Genomic DNA, 16,601 nt, shown 5'->3' on the forward strand with positions numbered 1-16,601 from the left:
TGTGTGTGTGTGTGTGTGTGTGTGTGTGTGTCTGTGAGCGCATGCGTACATGCATTCCTGTCCGTCTTCCTTAAGACTGTGTTTCTTGCTGGCAGCTTTATCGGGGCTTCTGACAGTGCAGACGCTGAACAAGAGGAAAACTTCTGGTCTCAAGCACTGGAGGACCTGGAAACCTGCGGCCAGTCCGGGATCCTGAGAGAACTTGAGGTAGCCTCGATCCCGCTGTTTATCTTGACTGTCCCAACATTCCTTTATTTTGGTCCTTTTACGTTTGCTTTGATCACAGCAGTTCATTTAAAAAGCTTTAACCCCTTTCCACAGGAGAAAGCTGACAGGCGTGTGTCATTGAGAAACATGACCCTCTTGGTAGCTACCTTTTCTGTTTCTATTTTTGCTTGTAAAGCCGCCTCCCCCGCCCTTGCCTTCCGGAGAGCAGTTTGATTTTATCCAATGCAGTTCTTACTGACTTGTGGCTTCTGCCATTGCTCCCCTGCTAACCCTGACTGTACCTGTTTCCCACCAAATCGCTAAGGAGCTAGCCCAGTCCCCAACAGTGGTGCACTTCATTCTCTTACCTGCTTTAGAAAGGTTTCTTTGGCATGTTTTCATTTGTACCTGGTATAGAAATTAATTTAATCGTTACGAGGAACATAAGAGGAAATACAATTATATTTTGTTTTGCCCTCAAGTTGATAATTGTTTTAAAAGGCCAGTCTGCTTGATAAGCAGGCAAGATATTACTCCCTGCTTCTCTGTTCTTTGGAAATCTTAATTCCATATCAATGTCACCTGAATCAGGAGGAATCTGGGCAGTTCCTTAAACCAAGCCATGAATCTGCTGGCAGTATTCAGACTGTGTCTGGGAAGGCCTGGAATGTTTCCTTTTATGTTCTTCCCGAGTTTCCAAGCTGTAAACTGTAAAGTGGTGAAAGTCTCACTTTTGTTTGGATGTCATATGAGGTCCCCGAGTCACTCTAAGGAATGCGAATGGCCCAGCCGGGTGGAACCTTGCGATTCTAAAATGGTTACTCATCTTTTTGTTACTTTGCTTCTCAGTTGCATGTGTGGATATCTTATGTGACTCTAATGTTTGTGAATCTGCAAAGAAAATTCGAAAGGAAAACAGTAGTTTGGATTTAGAGACACCGTAGTATTACCTGGCATGAATTTTGGCTTCAGAGCACAGTTAAAGGGCCTGGGTATGGATAGACTTGTAAAATTTAAATTAAGATGTGAGCCACTGATTTCTCTTTTTTTAAATACGACTTTCAAAAAGAGCACAATTCTTAAGGGCCAGCTGGTTTATTTAAACTTGTACCACCCCTGTTTATAGAATGTCAAGGATCAGGTTGAATAAAGTGCACAATTCATAATTCAAGAGCAGTGCCCTTACCTAAGTTACTTTTCCCATTTTGATGTATTTTTCTTGTGGAACTCACTTCTTAGAGCTTCTTTTACATTGGGTACGTTGACGGTTCTGTAAAAGTAATGGGATGATCCTGAGCCGTTGCCTGGAAACTGTGTTATCTCATGAAAACACTGGGAGGAAGTATGTTACACCAACCTACAGGTGCCTCTGTTGGGCTTTATGAGGTGTGTCCCCAAAAAATACAAATGCAGAAAGGAAAGGGGGCTGGGCCAAAGAGAAGTTAAATTCTTAGCTGGGAGGAATGCTCAACAGGTTCATAGATTAGAGTCATATTTACACTAGTATCACAAAAACTTCACTCAATTAAATGAATTCTGTTCTCTTGATTAGGAAAGCTGTTATGTTTTTGTTGAAGCTAGAATTCTGCAGATCAATTTTACCTTCAACACCAAACATTAAAGCAAACGTTTATAAATATGGATTAGCCAAAATGATTGTGACTGAAAAAATTTACTAATCATTTTCATTATTGCAAGCAATAATTGAGATCCAACTTCAACACTGCAAAAAATGTATAGACTTCCCTGAGGCTAAAAACTCAAACTAAGACCCCAAGCAGTTTTTAGCCTCTCTTACCAGCAGTTGCTTATATAAAACTTAGGAATTGCTGGATGGTGGTGTTGAGTGCCTCTAATCCCAGCACTTGGGAGGCTGAGGCAGGCATATCTCTGTGTCTGAGGCTAGCCTGGTCTACAGAGTGAGTTCTAAGGTAACCAGAGCTACGGAGAGAAACCCTGTCTCAAAAAAAAAAATTTTTTTTAAATGCTTTAAAAAACATAGGAATTATAGTGATCTAATACTTAACGTAATGATTAATAGAGAACCTGAAGGGGCTGAAGAGATGGCTCAGTGGTTAAGAGGACTGGCTGTTCTTCCAAAGGACCCAGGTTCAAATGCCAGCACCCACATGGCATTTCACAACTGTCTGTAACTCCAATTCTGGGGAATCTAACACCCTTATACAGACATACATGGAGGCAGAATACCAATGCAAATAATTTTTTTTAAAAAAAATAGAGAACCTGATGTTTAATAAATGCAATAAAAATTAAGTACTAAGTTTAATATTTCTTAATTGATGCTACTTTAACTTTTTTAACAGATGAAAGTTTAACCAAATGTTTGGATTATATATATATGTGTGTGTGTATGTATATATACACATATATGTATATATATGTGTGTATATATATGTGTGTGTGTATGTATATATACACATACACACACACATATATATATACACACATATATATACATATATGTGTATATACATACATATATGTGTGTATACACATATATACATATGTGTGTGTATATATATATATATATATATATATATATATGTACACATTTGTACTTACACTTTTACAATCCTTTTTTAGATTCTATTCATTCGATTGAATTTCAGTTTAAATGAGCAATCCAGCCATAATTTGAAAACTTGGATGAGGAGCCATTCTTGTGTTTCCTCCCCTCCAATGGACCATGGTAAACCCTGTTTTCAGTGTCTCCTCTGGCAGCTTAGCCAGAATCTCAGAAATTAGGCCTAATGATACTTTTACTTCCCACATGCTTCCGGTGGATCTCACAAAAAACGAGAAGGAAAAAATAGATATTAATGGTGACTATACTTCTAAGAAGGTAAGAATAATGGATGTATAGTCACCATTGCAGGAAAAAAAAATCACTGGGTGCTATCAGTTACCACAGATTAAACATAGAAGTGATTTAAGTAAGCACCATCGAATGAAAGGTATCCATGTCACCAACACAGCTGGCCATCAGGGAGGTGTTAATCAACCTCAAAAAGCTGTCTATCAGAAATACGCACACCATAGGTACCTACAGTGGTTTAAATATTACAGGGTTTTTATTGAAAAGGGGGTGTTTTGGGTGACAGAAGCCACAGAGCCTGTTAGTCAAGAAATAAGACTGCAGCCAGACTTCTGGGGTGCCCATGCCAGGCTCTTACCAAGTGTCAGAACCTACCCATGGGCCTCTTTCCCTCCGCCCATAGTGAAGAAGTGAGATGTGTCACACCTACCTCTCTATGCGGCAGTCAGCCATCAGCAAGGGCTTAGCAGCAGCTAGAAATCCCATCCTCAGAAGCATCCATGACATAAGTGGTCCAGTCAGAATGAGTTTGTTTGTTGGTTCTGTTTCTTTTCCAGACAGTTTCTAGAGCCATGAATATTTATGTCAATACTTGGCAATTGTGCAACTACTTTCTTAGTGGTGCACATATAAACCAAACATCAACTGAGAGGTGTAAACTCTTACAGAGGCAACAGATAAAATGCTGCTCACTTTGCAGTGTTCCCTCTAATGAATACTTGCGGGCAGTGCCCTTGGTTCAATTACTATATGTATGATCCAGGGCAAGTAAAATTCTTTGTGCTCCAATCTCTATCTATAAAGTGGGACAGATGAAATCCCTACCTTATAGTCTTATGGGCTTAAATTAGCGAGTCTATTCAAAGTGCTCACCCAATCAAGTTTTGTTGCTTATAGTTTTTGTAACTATATTTTCAGGCATGTTTACCAGTGTAACATTTATGTATATGAGCATCATGTAAGAAACGTGGAGCTGGTCACAGTCTTATTTTTAGAAACTGGCATCCTCTCTAACATGAGAAATGTCCTTTCCCATCATGATACTGCTTTCAAATCCTTTGTTGTTCCAGTTCTGAGATTCGTTCATCTGGGATGTTAACTTCCCATTATGTTTTTGTCAAGGGATATATCTGAAACTGAATAAACTTCCCTTTGACTGGTCAAATCCAATTCAAGTCTCATAGTCTTTGAGCAAATGGTTGAATCCTATATAAAAGAATAATTTTTAAAAACCTTCCTGAGAGTATTACACAAAGATCATTTTTAAGAAACACTGTCTGTGGCAGGAGATGTAGAAGCCAAAATGCTGATGAATATTCAAAGACGTGTCTACGCACATCTTGGGCAGGTCACTGGGCCAGAAGATGCCTTTGACAGTGCCAGGCAGGAAGTGTTAGGAGAGCCCTTTGCCTCTGCATCAGTAATCTCATTCCACCCTTTGGTTTGCTTCTGGTGGAGCCAGAGAAAGCATTACAGACAGCAGCAGCCTGACCTCCACTGGGAAGCTCTATAAGAAGCCCTGAAAGCAGCTTCATGAATCCACAGCTCTTATGGAAAGTTATTGCTTCAAATACAGTTTGCAGTAAACTAATGTTGGAGCTTTTCAATTTGCCTCAGCATTGCTAGGGGTGGTATTTGATTAAATAAACTCAAGGTCTTAAATACTTCCATTGGATTCGAGATGCGAATTATAAATGTAATTGCAGAGCACGTTCCAGACTTTCACAGTTCAGCCAGTGCATCCATTCTCCAGCCTTTAGCTATGTCCTGAAGACACAGTATTTTGACTGGGCAGAAGGAGAGTTTTGCTTAATGTTGAGCAAACAAACCTTTTTCTTATCCGTGGTTTAATTGTTTCTGAAAATTGTCGATGCCGCAGGCAACAATCATGTCGGGGAGCACTATGAGTTTGAATCATGAGGCTCCAACGGCTCGCAGTCAGCTGGGGCGACAGGCCAGCTTCCAGGAACGGAGCAGTTCACGGCCACACTATAGCCAAACAACTCGAAGCAACACCCTGCCCTCAGATGTGGGCAGAAAGTCTGTAACCTTGCGGAAAATGAAGCAAGAAATAAAGGAGATCATGTCCCCAACTCCCGTGGAGCTTCACAAGGTCAGTAGACCTCTTCTTCCTTCCCTGTTGTCTAATGTAGCAGCCATTCTGCATGACAGTGATGCATTGATGCAGGCTCAGCTGTGACTTCTCCTGTGGGCTCAGTGGAAGAGAAAACCCACAGTTGAAAGGCAAAGCTTCAGAGACTTATGTCGTAAAACTTGTCCCTTGGGAGGATTATCCTGGAAAGCGGGAAAGATTGATTTTCAGGCGATGTATTCATCAAAAAGTGGTCAAAACATTACAAAAAAAAAGTGAGATTCCACCGTAACATGGAGCTTTGATAAATGAATCTATTCTCATTGAAAGAGGGAGGATTTCCTAGGCATCTTTTGTCCATCGCTTCACTGACAAGAGGCTTAAAGCTCATTGAAAAACAGGCTTACTATTCAATTATATACTATACTAGACAGGAAACTCTCTTTAAAACATTAGATTTCCTGGGCCAGGGTAGAGTGAACCCTGGTTATGCTCCATGTTGAACTATAGTATTGTCCACTTGACAGAGAAATCTTGCTGGCACACTTTGCCACACTTCAGAGCTACCCACAGCATTTAAGTGAGACATACATACATATGACGATGGCCAGTCCCAGGCCAACATGAGCAGTGATAGAGATGTTTAATCAGCTAGAATGGTACTTTATGCTTTTTTTAATATATGACAATTATAAAAAAGTAACAGCTCCAACCTCGCTTTTCATAAGAATCAAGATCCTCCTGTCATTAATAATCTACTAACAAAATTCATTTCACTCAAAGGAGCACATAAATGTCAGGTTGAAAGAAATTATCAGGTCACTACTCCTTTTTCCTATAAAGATTTCAGTTTCCCTAACTACCCTGTGAAACATAGTTGTTTGTTTTGTAGCTGGCAGGGTATGATGGAGCAGCCAAAGATACCATTGTGAGTTATGCTATAATCCTGGTCCTTAATTTTACCACACATTCATCCATCCATTGACATGCACACTGTGGATACTGTGTATACGTTCCCTTAAAGGACGTACTATCTATTCTTGGGGAAATGAGAGGCCAGTGGTAAGACGTCTAGGAAACTGTGAGGAGACACTGGATTGCAATAATGGCAGCCAGCCTGGGCAGCCCTGGAGTGTAGAAGGTAGCACTTCACCCACTGTAAAGGAAGTGGGAAAAGCTTCCTAGACATAGGCATTAACTGTGCAAGGAGATAGAGGACGAACAGGCATCCTGAGCACAGAGAGAAGCATGTGCAAAGGAAACACCTTGATGTGTATATTTTGGGAGTAAAATTACTCTGATATGACCAGGGTTCTTTGCATTAAGAAAGCTTCAGAAAAGCAACGATGCTTCAGGCATTGAGCCCCCATTACACATTTAGCTTGTTTTGTTTGTTTGTCTTGGATAAAATCTGCTTGGTAATTCACATATCCTACCTCACAGGTTGACTTATACCATCACACCATAGGAAATCCCGTGGCCATTAAATTGCAAAGGCTACATGATCAATGTTAATTCTGCCATGCCAAGAAGAAACCCATCCTCCTAATTTTCTTCCATGTGTGTGAATGATGCCTTCCTCCTTCTCTCAGTTTCTACCCAGGTTGAGAAAAGCATACTTGTTTACCTCCCCTCCTTTAGCCCCAAAGAGAAATGATACCAGGATACCTGGGTACCTACTGAATTCTGTCTGCTGCATATTTTAGCCCTCACAATAGACATTTTTAGTAGTCACTTATAATTCATAAGATAAGGAAAGTTGCAGTATGAAATTGTCTTCTTGTCGTTTTTCTTTCTGGAATGAAGCTATTTCCTCAAAGACAGTTACTTATAACCCAGGAACATAAATGCCCTGTCTCCCTGTGCTTCTTGCTCAGAAAGTATTCAGCAAAAATAATGACAGTAAGCTAGATGTGGATATTGTTATAACAGAAAAATTTTGTAGTGGGGCTCTGCTGAAATACAGACCTTATTAAAAAAAGGAAAACTCTATCTCACACTTAGATCTAACAGATGGCAGTGGGTAGACCAGTTGGCACGTTTGTACACCAGTGTGTGAATTGGTGGCTCATGAGATCATGGGCACAAATGGGTCACTACAGCCTGACAAATCTCACATTGCTTTTCCTCTACCATTTCAGTCATTTCCCCTAAATATGGTTCTAAGTACATTTCTCCTTGTAGCTCTACTGTCTTCCAAACTGATCCCTAACAAAATGAGGCTCTCCGAAACTAAGTGGTACTCTAAGATTAAAGCCTTCTAAAGCATTTAGTTAAGATGGAGCCTGTGGGCACATGCTTTGGAGTTCTCTGGGAAGCACCTGAGAATGTGTCAGGTACCTTCAGCTGAATTTGGTTACCCTGATAGGTTGTCACTGTGTTTGCTGCTCAGCACACTTCAGGAGTTGAGAAGGAAATGCTCATTAACAAAGAGACTGACTTCATTCTTGACCATGTGTCTCATGTGTCTGCGTCTTTGAGCACCTGACATGGTGGGAAAGCGTGCTGACATGTTGATTTAGTTCCTTTTCATTGCTGTGATGGAATGTCTGATGAACAGGGAAGAAAGCTTGAGTTTTATTCATGGATTCCAAGAGTGCAGCCCCCTTCAGTAAGTGTGGCATGTCTGGAAGCTCCCTTATATCTTGGACCAGAAGGCAGAGAACTATTCAAGAGGCAACCAGTTATAATATGCTCCTTAGAACCCACTCCCACCAAGCAGCTTTCTCCAGTTAGGCACCACCTCCTAAAGTTTCCACAGCCTCCTAACATTCTACCAACATTGAGGGCCAAGCATCTGTGGTCTGCATTTTGGGCTCCAGCTGCAGTTCCATGTTCTCTGCTTAGGGTGTTTGGATGCTGCTACACACTGGGCTGGAAGGATGAATCGGAGTCTGGAATGGGTGGAGATCTGCAGGATACTGGTCTGGCTGGGAGTGAATGCTGGGAACAAGAGAGTTTGGGGGATGGGGAGTGCTTTTCTGAGGATCTTAATGTTACAGCTCTTTTAGGCAAAAGCCTTCTCTGACAATCTTCAATGAAAAAGCTAAGACAATCTTAGCTTGCATATATTTGTTTGTTGGGGTGGATTTGTACATATACACCTTATTCGGGGTGAACCAAAGGTTATGTAGTTTTGGAGAAGGGGATGAGAATATCTAGGGTGGACAAAGGTCACTGGCTGAAGGCTAAGGTACTGTGATGCCTCATTAGCATAGGGAAGCATTCCAGGAATCTCAGGCACAAGACTTCAGGTGAGGTCTCAGATCCCCCAGAGAAGAGGAGGCCCTCCTGACAAAGTGAGTCCACCATTTTGCACTAAGGGCTGATTTGCTGCTAAGGGCTATCAAGCTTAACAGCAAGGTCTCCCAACGATCATTGAGCTAGTCATGTCATTGGAAACATTACATATTCAAATCATAACATTGATAGAATAGAGTTATCTTCCCTCTGATCATGCCTGCTTGTCATTAAGCTTTTGTCACAAATTAGTGGTGGCATGAGATGGACTACAGAAGTAGAAAACCCCCCTCCCTTCTTAGGTTGCAGATATCCAAGCAGAATCTGAACAAAGGTGGATTTTTCAGTCCCCGAAAGGTTATGGTAGAGGAATTTCTACTATGCAGTACATCAGAGATCAGAGCGGTCATGGTAGGTGACATGAATGTCTCTAAGCATGCTTGTTGTTGCTTTTCTGTTTCAGTCATTCTGGTGGTTGTTTGCCACTGGACTAAAGTTTGGACCCATTCATGATCAAGAGAGAATGAATGGAAAAATTAATGAGACCTCCATGTCATTGTAAGAAACACAGGAAAGTCAAAAGCTCAAGGCCTCTGCCTCCTGGGTGCAGGCCACTAACATCACCTCACACAGAAGAAACTGTTAGCTTGTCTGTTAGCTTCTTGACTGTGGTAGTCAATCCTGAAGGAACTGAGAGATGCCTAGGATCTTAGTAGACATAGCTCTGGGCATTTCAAAGACAATTCCATCAATTACATAATGACAGCTCTGGCTTCAATGACAATGTAATCCATTCATAGGTTTGAAATTTGGATAAGTTATTGGGAGGTGGTAGGACCGTAGAAGGGTTAAATGAAAGAGATATGTCCTTGAAGGGGCACATCTTATCCTGATATTGCTCTTTTTTTTTTTTTTTTTTTTGAGACAGATTTTTGCATAGCCCAGAATGGCCTCAGATTCATTATGTAGCCTTAGACATCTGACCTTCCTGCTTCTAGTCTATGAATGCTCAGATTACAAGTGTGTGTCAGCATTTCTAGTGTTCTGTGGGGCTAGGGACCAGACTATGGGCTTCATGCATGCTAGGCAAGCACACTACCAAACTGAGCTCATCTCCAGCCTTGTGTCCACTTTGTATGTTCTGTGTCTGGTCTCTGGCAACCATGATGTTCAGCCTCACTGCAGACTCAGAGTCAACATGGCCCCCAAAGACTCCATAGGTAGAAACTGACACAGTAAATTGAAATGCATCCTGCCTTAAATTGGCCAAGGTGGCATGAAATTATGTCACAATTTGGTCTTGTTCCATTGTTTACTCCCTTCTTTCTACCTATATTCTCTCCACCCACCCCATCCTTTAGTCCTTTGGGAAAGACTGAGCTCTAAATGGTTCATTATTCATCCACTATGCCTTCATTGCTGTTAGGGTCTTCTCTGGCTTAACTGTACATTCATTGATGAAGGCAGACTTAGCTATACATCTTCCACATTCATTGATGAAGGCAGACTCATTAACTGCCATTCGTGACCCTTAGGGAAAAAAACGACATGCAGTTGCACTTCCTTTCCTGGCTCTGTACAGGTGGGAAGAAACCAGGGCTGGAGTGATTCGGTACTCAGTGTGATGGTATGGCAAACAGTGGTGCTGGATCTACCATGGACTCCTGTTTCTCCCACTTTCTCAATGCCAATGTATACTGAACTCCTAAATGCAATACACACTGCCTTTCTATCTGTGAATGAATCTAAACTTTCCAGCACAGTGTACACTGACATTTTTGCTGTTGTTGTTGTTTCTTAAGTACTGACTGCATTGAACTATTTCCAAGAATTACTAATAGACCTCAGGCAACAGTTTGAAGAGAGAAACTTTTGATATTTGTTTGGGTTATGCACATGAGATGACTGTCACCATAGAGTGCTTGTTAAAATACAAAGTCTCTGTTTTGGGGGATTCTGGGCCAGGAACACCAACATATTAGCAACACCATCAGTAGATTTTCTTGAGGTCTAAAGATTGAGAATCATGGACAGAAGTCTTGCTAGTTCTAGATATTATTCTGTTTTAATGTAATCACAGACACAGGATGGTGGGTGGGGAGAGCGAGGCTACACTTCGGGCCCTGGGGTTTCCATATTTTATCTTTAAAATGAGTTCTGTTTTCTGCTGCAGCTTATCACAAATTCTTTCTTTTTGTAGATAAGGGATGTGCGATCTTTGCCGAATTTCGTTGATAACCGCCCTCCTTCCCCTTTGGAATTTTAAGCATCCTTTGGTGGCCACTTGATCTATCTCTGTGATGAGTCACAGCTTCACTTTCATGAACACCTTCAGGCACAAATTTAAAAAACAAAAGCTCTTTTGCAAGACAACAAGTTCCTTGCATTCAGCCCAATTGAACTTTAAAAATGATTTCCTATTGACACTCACTGGTTCCCTGACGTGCATGATTTCCAACAGAAGTATAGCACTTAATCGTATGCAGCTATTTGTATATATATATATATATCTTCTGACAGAAGGACTCTTAAATAATTTTCCAGGGTTTTGTTTTGTTTTGTTTTGTTTTGTTTTGTTTTGTTTATTTAAGGCTGTTGAGGGCTCAGCACCAGAACATTTGAGTCACTCCTAGGAAGCTCTGGCACCTCAGCTTTTACCTCAGCCACTCTCACCATGCATTTGCAGCCTGGGAGTTTTGCCAGAAGGGATGCAGTGCCTGTGAAGCTGCTTTACTCCTTGGACAGAGTGCTGCAGGTGACAGCAGATTCTTTGGTAACCCTGCCCCCTAGTTAGGAATGGGCGTAGCCTTAGGAGAAAAAATGAAAGCCGAATATCTCATTCTTTCACATGCCTCTTTCTTCGATAAATATTTGAAGTCACCATGGTAGATTACAGGAGTCTGCCTGCCAGGCACAGACCTCCAAACTGCTGGCTCAGGACTGCCTGCAGTGGAAATCACTAGAAGCTAAAAGCAGCTCAATTGGTGTGTGAAGTTGGGCCATTATGTGTGGCTCTCTGCCTTGCTGGGCTCCTTTCTCTTCAGAAGTAGAGAGAGTATGAGTCTGGGCTTCCTCCCTTCAAAAAGAAGGAGCAGGGGAGAGAGACCTCACGACACACAGTTTCCAGGTACAGTCCGCATCTGTCAGAGTCTTACTTCAGGTCTCCTCAGCTGTCCAAACTTGAGCAAGTGTTGTAAGACCTGGAGCCAGCAAGGACAGACAGCAAAGACAGGAAACTGCTCACTCAGAGAAATGGAGGCTCCTTGCCTGTCACTGTGTCAGCCTGGCAGCCGTTATCCCCTGTGACGCCAAGGGCAGACAACAGTGTAAACACTGTTGAGGGAACATTGATTAGGATGACAAGGATCAGATTTTGGGTTGCACGTTCCAATTAAACAATGTCCCCAGCAATCCGCAAAATTCATGCTTTCCATTGCTTGCCCAGGTTGCAGTTCTATCCTTTTCAACCTTACAAATAACAACATCAATAACAACAAAAATTTATGGAAAAAAAGTCTCATGTTTAAAAAAAAAAAAAAAATGTTTTGTTTTTTTTTTTTAAATTTACTTCAGTGACCAAGGATGACAGCAGTGACAAAGCTCATTTAAAGAGCAATCAAGAGGTGCCTTTATCAACTGTTGGCATAAGGGGTCTCAGACAGCACCACTGTCTGTTCCAGAGGATAACTCTGGAGTCCCCTGCACTTGTGCTAGGCAGAGCCCACTGGTTTCTTGTCATGTTTTGTGAGCTGTGCGCCTCTACAGTCTAAGGAAGGTATGTCAAGTGGAGTTGACATCCTGCATTTCATATGACCTTCAGCGGTCATATGACACAGACTTTCAAGACAGTGTGTCTTGTTGCTATTTTTTATGTTCTTTATGCCTTTTGTCATGGATTTGACTCCCCGATGTCCCTCTATGTCTCTGTTATGATAGATTTGTAGGTTGTACAGCTTTATATCTTCTATAGAGTGATCATTTAAGATGCTGGATTCTCTGAAGGTCCGCCTGTTTCACTGGTGTCCATATGCTGGGGGAAGAGCATTCTGTACCTTCCCTCATACAGCTTTGCTGTATCTCTTGTCAGCAGTATTGTGGTCCTTAAAGACATATCAGTATAGCCCATGGCTTTGGTTTTTCTCTCTTTAAGATGGGATTTAGTGATCCGTCCTTGTCTGAGGCACTGTGCAATATAATTAAATCAAGACAATGGTTGCTTTGCTCATCAGGACCCTGGTCAGTTCCAACTTGTCACCTCCGCTGCCCATGAATAACAGTAATCTTAGGTTCTAATTCTCACAGGCTCAGTATCAGTGGACAGTGTGCCTCTGACAAGAGCTGACAATCAATTGGTCCCCAAATTAAAGGGGCCCAGGTGGGTCTACAGAGAATTAGACATCTTTAACCTGGGGAGGAACTGGGAAAGGTTCAGAACTGGAGAAGCCAGGCTGGAGTGACAGCAGAGCCAGGAAGCAGAGGTTGAGTGTGAAGTGACAATGCCATGAGGTAACATCAGGCAGTTCTGAGAAAAGACACCAGGAATAGGGTGCCCACGTACACGGCCAATGCTCAGAAGCAGCAAAGGCAAGAAGTAAGGCCAGAGGCATGGTGGCCCATTTTCTACTAAGTGGCCATCAGCTCCCGTGGCTGGAGTTGAACTCTCCGTTTTTCTGTGAAATAAATGTGTTATTCAGGGGCTCCGGGGTGAACAAGGAAAGCAATTGTTAATACACCACAGTTCTTCAGAAAGGCCACCTTCCCTCAGCCAGGACTAAGTTCTCCAGGACCAAGTCAACCTAGAGCCAACACAGGGAGCCAGCATCCTGAGTCCTGATTTCACAGCTTCTTGATTCTCAGCCCTCAGTGCCACAGGATGCCAGGGAGCAACAGGAGGCAATGTCAGAAGCAGCTGGCCTTTTTCCTCCTCTGCCAAGGGTTCTCCCCTGATGGAAGCAGCAGCTGCCTTTCTGACCCAGTGTTTGGAAACCTGGGAGTTCCTAGGGACACAAACGAGATGTGCTTCCTCTTGGGCTAAGAACTGGCTGGGAAGATGGAGTCTTAGATTTTACTCTATTCTATTTCTTTTCTCCAAGATCTATAGATAAGGTAGGCCCATTCCCAAACCTGGCATTGCTTGAAATGCCTTGCTTAAAGGAACACAGAAGTGCCCCAGTAGTGCCTGCCAGGAGTAATCCCAAGTGCCTGCTGGCTCCCAAGGAATCAGCATCATTGTGGGGAACGAGATGTTGCTTTGATTGGAAAAAAAAAAAGACTGAGCTATAAGGAGGCTGCCGGGGCTTAGGAACTGCTTCCAGAGTAGCCATCATTTCCTAAGGTGCTGTACTCAGTTGCTTCTGAAAGGGGATGAATTGGCTCTGGTTAAAGCATCAATTGGCTTTCTGATCTCTACCTGTGGAAATGGTTCAGACACACTGGTAGTCTAGCTTAAAACTGTAAAACAGGTCTGAACTTGAATCTCCGTGGCTTCGCTACCTGCTGCCATAGCTCCTGCTCAGGCTTTAGACTTTGAAGCAACTGTGTGAAGTCACAGAATTGGGCCAATCTCCATTGAACTGTATCTATCCTTGTTCACGGTTTTGTTTCAAGAGGTACATTGGCTTCTTTAGAAGAGAAAAACCTTGCAACTGTGTTAATGCCTCAGTTTCCCCTGAGGCCTCTCCTGAATTCTACAAGATAGACTATATTCGCTTGGGCTAGAAGAGAATGCAAAAGCAGCTTCAAAATGGCCATCCTCAAAGAACAGCATTTTGTGTGATGTTCCAGGAGACCATAAGAGGGCGCACATGAGAAGCAACACAGCAAAAGTGATACATGATTCATCTTTAGTTTGTTGGGCCATTGAAAATGAATAAAGGCTGCCTAGCCAGTCACAGGAATCTATATCCAAACAGAAATCATGATTTGGTAGAAGACACCCAGCAAATGAGGTCAGATGTTCCAGTATTGAATCCTGGTGTGTTTGCATTAGATCAAAACAAGTCATTCCATCAACTTCTTCAAGGCTTCGTGACCTTATTAGAAGAAAGTATGATTTTCTTGTACAGAGTTGTTGGAAGATCAGAAATAATCATATGGGAGAAAACACCTAGATAAGGCTTTGTCTGTGTGTGGAAGATATATGACCAAAACCTCAAAATCCTTAGAAATGTTGGGGGCCCAGAAATAAATCAAAAGTTAGTGCTAGCAATCTCCAAGCAAGCAGAACTGCACAGTGTGAGTTATTGTGGCTATTCTGAGAGCAGCCAGACTGTGTTTCCCATCAGTATATTATAAATTTCTGGGGCCTTTTATGTAAATCTAAAATAATTAACTTCATCTGTGTTAATTTAGCTCTCGTTAGCAATATTCGAGGAAAGGGTACAGCTGGCTATTAAAATTCAGTATCTTCTAACCTCAGGACATCTTTCCACAGAAACCTTTATTTCTATTTTAGCGCAGTTAGTAGCCCCTCATCCTGAACTGTTTACCATCGAGATTCATCACCTGTAAAGCCGCAGAAAGTAAAAGGACTTGGCCTGGAACCGGGACTCGGAGGCTTGTGAGCTAATTCAGCTTCAGCGTTCTAGTTAACTGATTGACACTGGCAGTTTGGGGTGTCAAATAGTTGTTTAGCACTTAGTATTCTGTTGCTGTGAAGAGGCTCCATGACCATGGCAACTTGACAAAGGAAAGCATCTGATTGAGACTTGAGTGCCTACAGTTTCAGAAGTCCATTGTCATCACATGGGAATATGGCAGTACACGGACAGACATGGTGCTGCAGAAACAGGTGAAGGAGGAAGCTCTACATGTGGATCCACAGGCAGCAGGAAGAGAGAGACTCTGGGCTTGGAATGGGATTTTTGAAACCTCAAAGCCCACCCCCAATGACACACTTGCTGCAACTGAGGTCATACCTCCTAATCCTTTCAAATAGCGCCACTTCCAGGTGACAAAGTATTCAAATCTATGAGTCTTTGGGGGCCTTTCTCATTCAAGCCACCACAAGTCCCTCCCAGGTTCTGGTCCACAGAGCAGATACCTAAGAGTCACAAGCCAATTGAGCAAAGAAGAACCTCGAAAGCCAAGGCACATTCTCCAAATGCTAGGATTCCTGATGACAGTGTTAAGACTAAAGTGGACTTCCTAACTTCCATGGTGAGTTTAGGCTTGTCTCATTCAGAGTGCTGATTTCCTTACTCAGCCAATCAGGGAGCCCAGAGTATTGTACAGTAAGTGTAGCAAGTTGCAGGTAACTTAGAACTAAAAAGTACACACTGCTGGTTAGGAGCTGGGGCTGCAGTCCCTCCACAGGAATGCTACCTGTCACACAGAGGATGTGTCTCAAACAAAGAAGGAAAATGAGTCAAAGATAACATACCCACAGAGCCCAGGAGCAGCACGTAGACAGGCAAATCAAGAACAGAGATTTCACCTACCAATGAACAGGGCCCAAGGACAGCCAGTCTATCAGCAATCTACCGACAGTTTGCCTTCTCCCCCTTTCCCGCCTCCTTCTTTGTCTCCTCTTGAGAATAAAATATAGAAACTTCCCTTTCAGTCAAAATTGGGGAGGAGGTACGGTGATAGCTGATTCCAGAGGAGGGGCAGGAAACATTCAAGGTGCATCTGTGATAACTTGTACTAAGAAACACAGAGCCTCTCAGTCAGTACAAATGGGTCCTGGGGAAAGGGCTATGGGTTAACGTGAAAAACACTCCGGCTTTTTGAAATGAAAATGAATTTGAGCATCCGAAAGAATACCAAAACACTTGAACTCTATGAATATGGGACGCTCCATAGGACCAAGTAATTTTCTGTTCTGAAATTGAATTAGCATTCATTCTGCCTCTCATGTTCTAACTGTGTTAATCAGACAACGCTAATTGAAGAACACATTCTGTTTTTACAAAGTAATTCTAGCTAATAAGTAAGAAGAGTGACAGGACCAGGCAGGAGAAGGCTATTTTTTGCAACCGCAGTGAAACTGATTCAGACACAGGTGTCTGTTGGTGAACTAAGAGACGGGATATAGGTTGACTGGGGTGTGTGATGTCATAGGAAGCTCCTTTGCACCTATGGTCTATTCGTGATTCCCACATACCCTGACTTCACCGAACACTGGAGCTAATTGCCATTTAATGAGATGTTGAGATAGAAGACTATTCTACAGGCTAGCGGTTGCAACCCCAGTAATGCAGTTAGCGGCTCTCCCCATACCCTGCC

At 42.4% G+C, this 16,601-nt stretch overlaps 1 protein-coding gene across 22 annotated transcripts in view; it reads left to right on the forward strand.

Moving 5' to 3' along the window:
• The window catches only part of Grip1 (glutamate receptor interacting protein 1), a 648,195-nt gene that overhangs the window by 610,349 nt on the left and 21,245 nt on the right, over positions 1-16,601 (forward strand). For 21 of the 22 annotated variants that reach the window (XR_004112745.1, XR_004112746.1, XM_031349335.1 and 18 more), the window contains 2 exons: positions 96-207; positions 4,923-5,156. Coding sequence is in view for 20 of the 22 variants with exons in the window: in XM_031349335.1 (XP_031205195.1) it covers positions 96-207; positions 4,923-5,156 (346 nt within the window). In the remaining 2 variants the exon portion in view is untranslated. The remainder of the gene's footprint in view (positions 1-95; positions 208-4,922; positions 5,157-16,601) is intronic. The other variant, XM_031349337.1, reaches the window with a different exon arrangement.

This window comes from Mastomys coucha, unplaced genomic scaffold, assembly GCF_008632895.1.
Source record: "Mastomys coucha isolate ucsf_1 unplaced genomic scaffold, UCSF_Mcou_1 pScaffold4, whole genome shotgun sequence".
Classification (NCBI taxonomy): domain Eukaryota; kingdom Metazoa; phylum Chordata; class Mammalia; order Rodentia; family Muridae; genus Mastomys; species Mastomys coucha.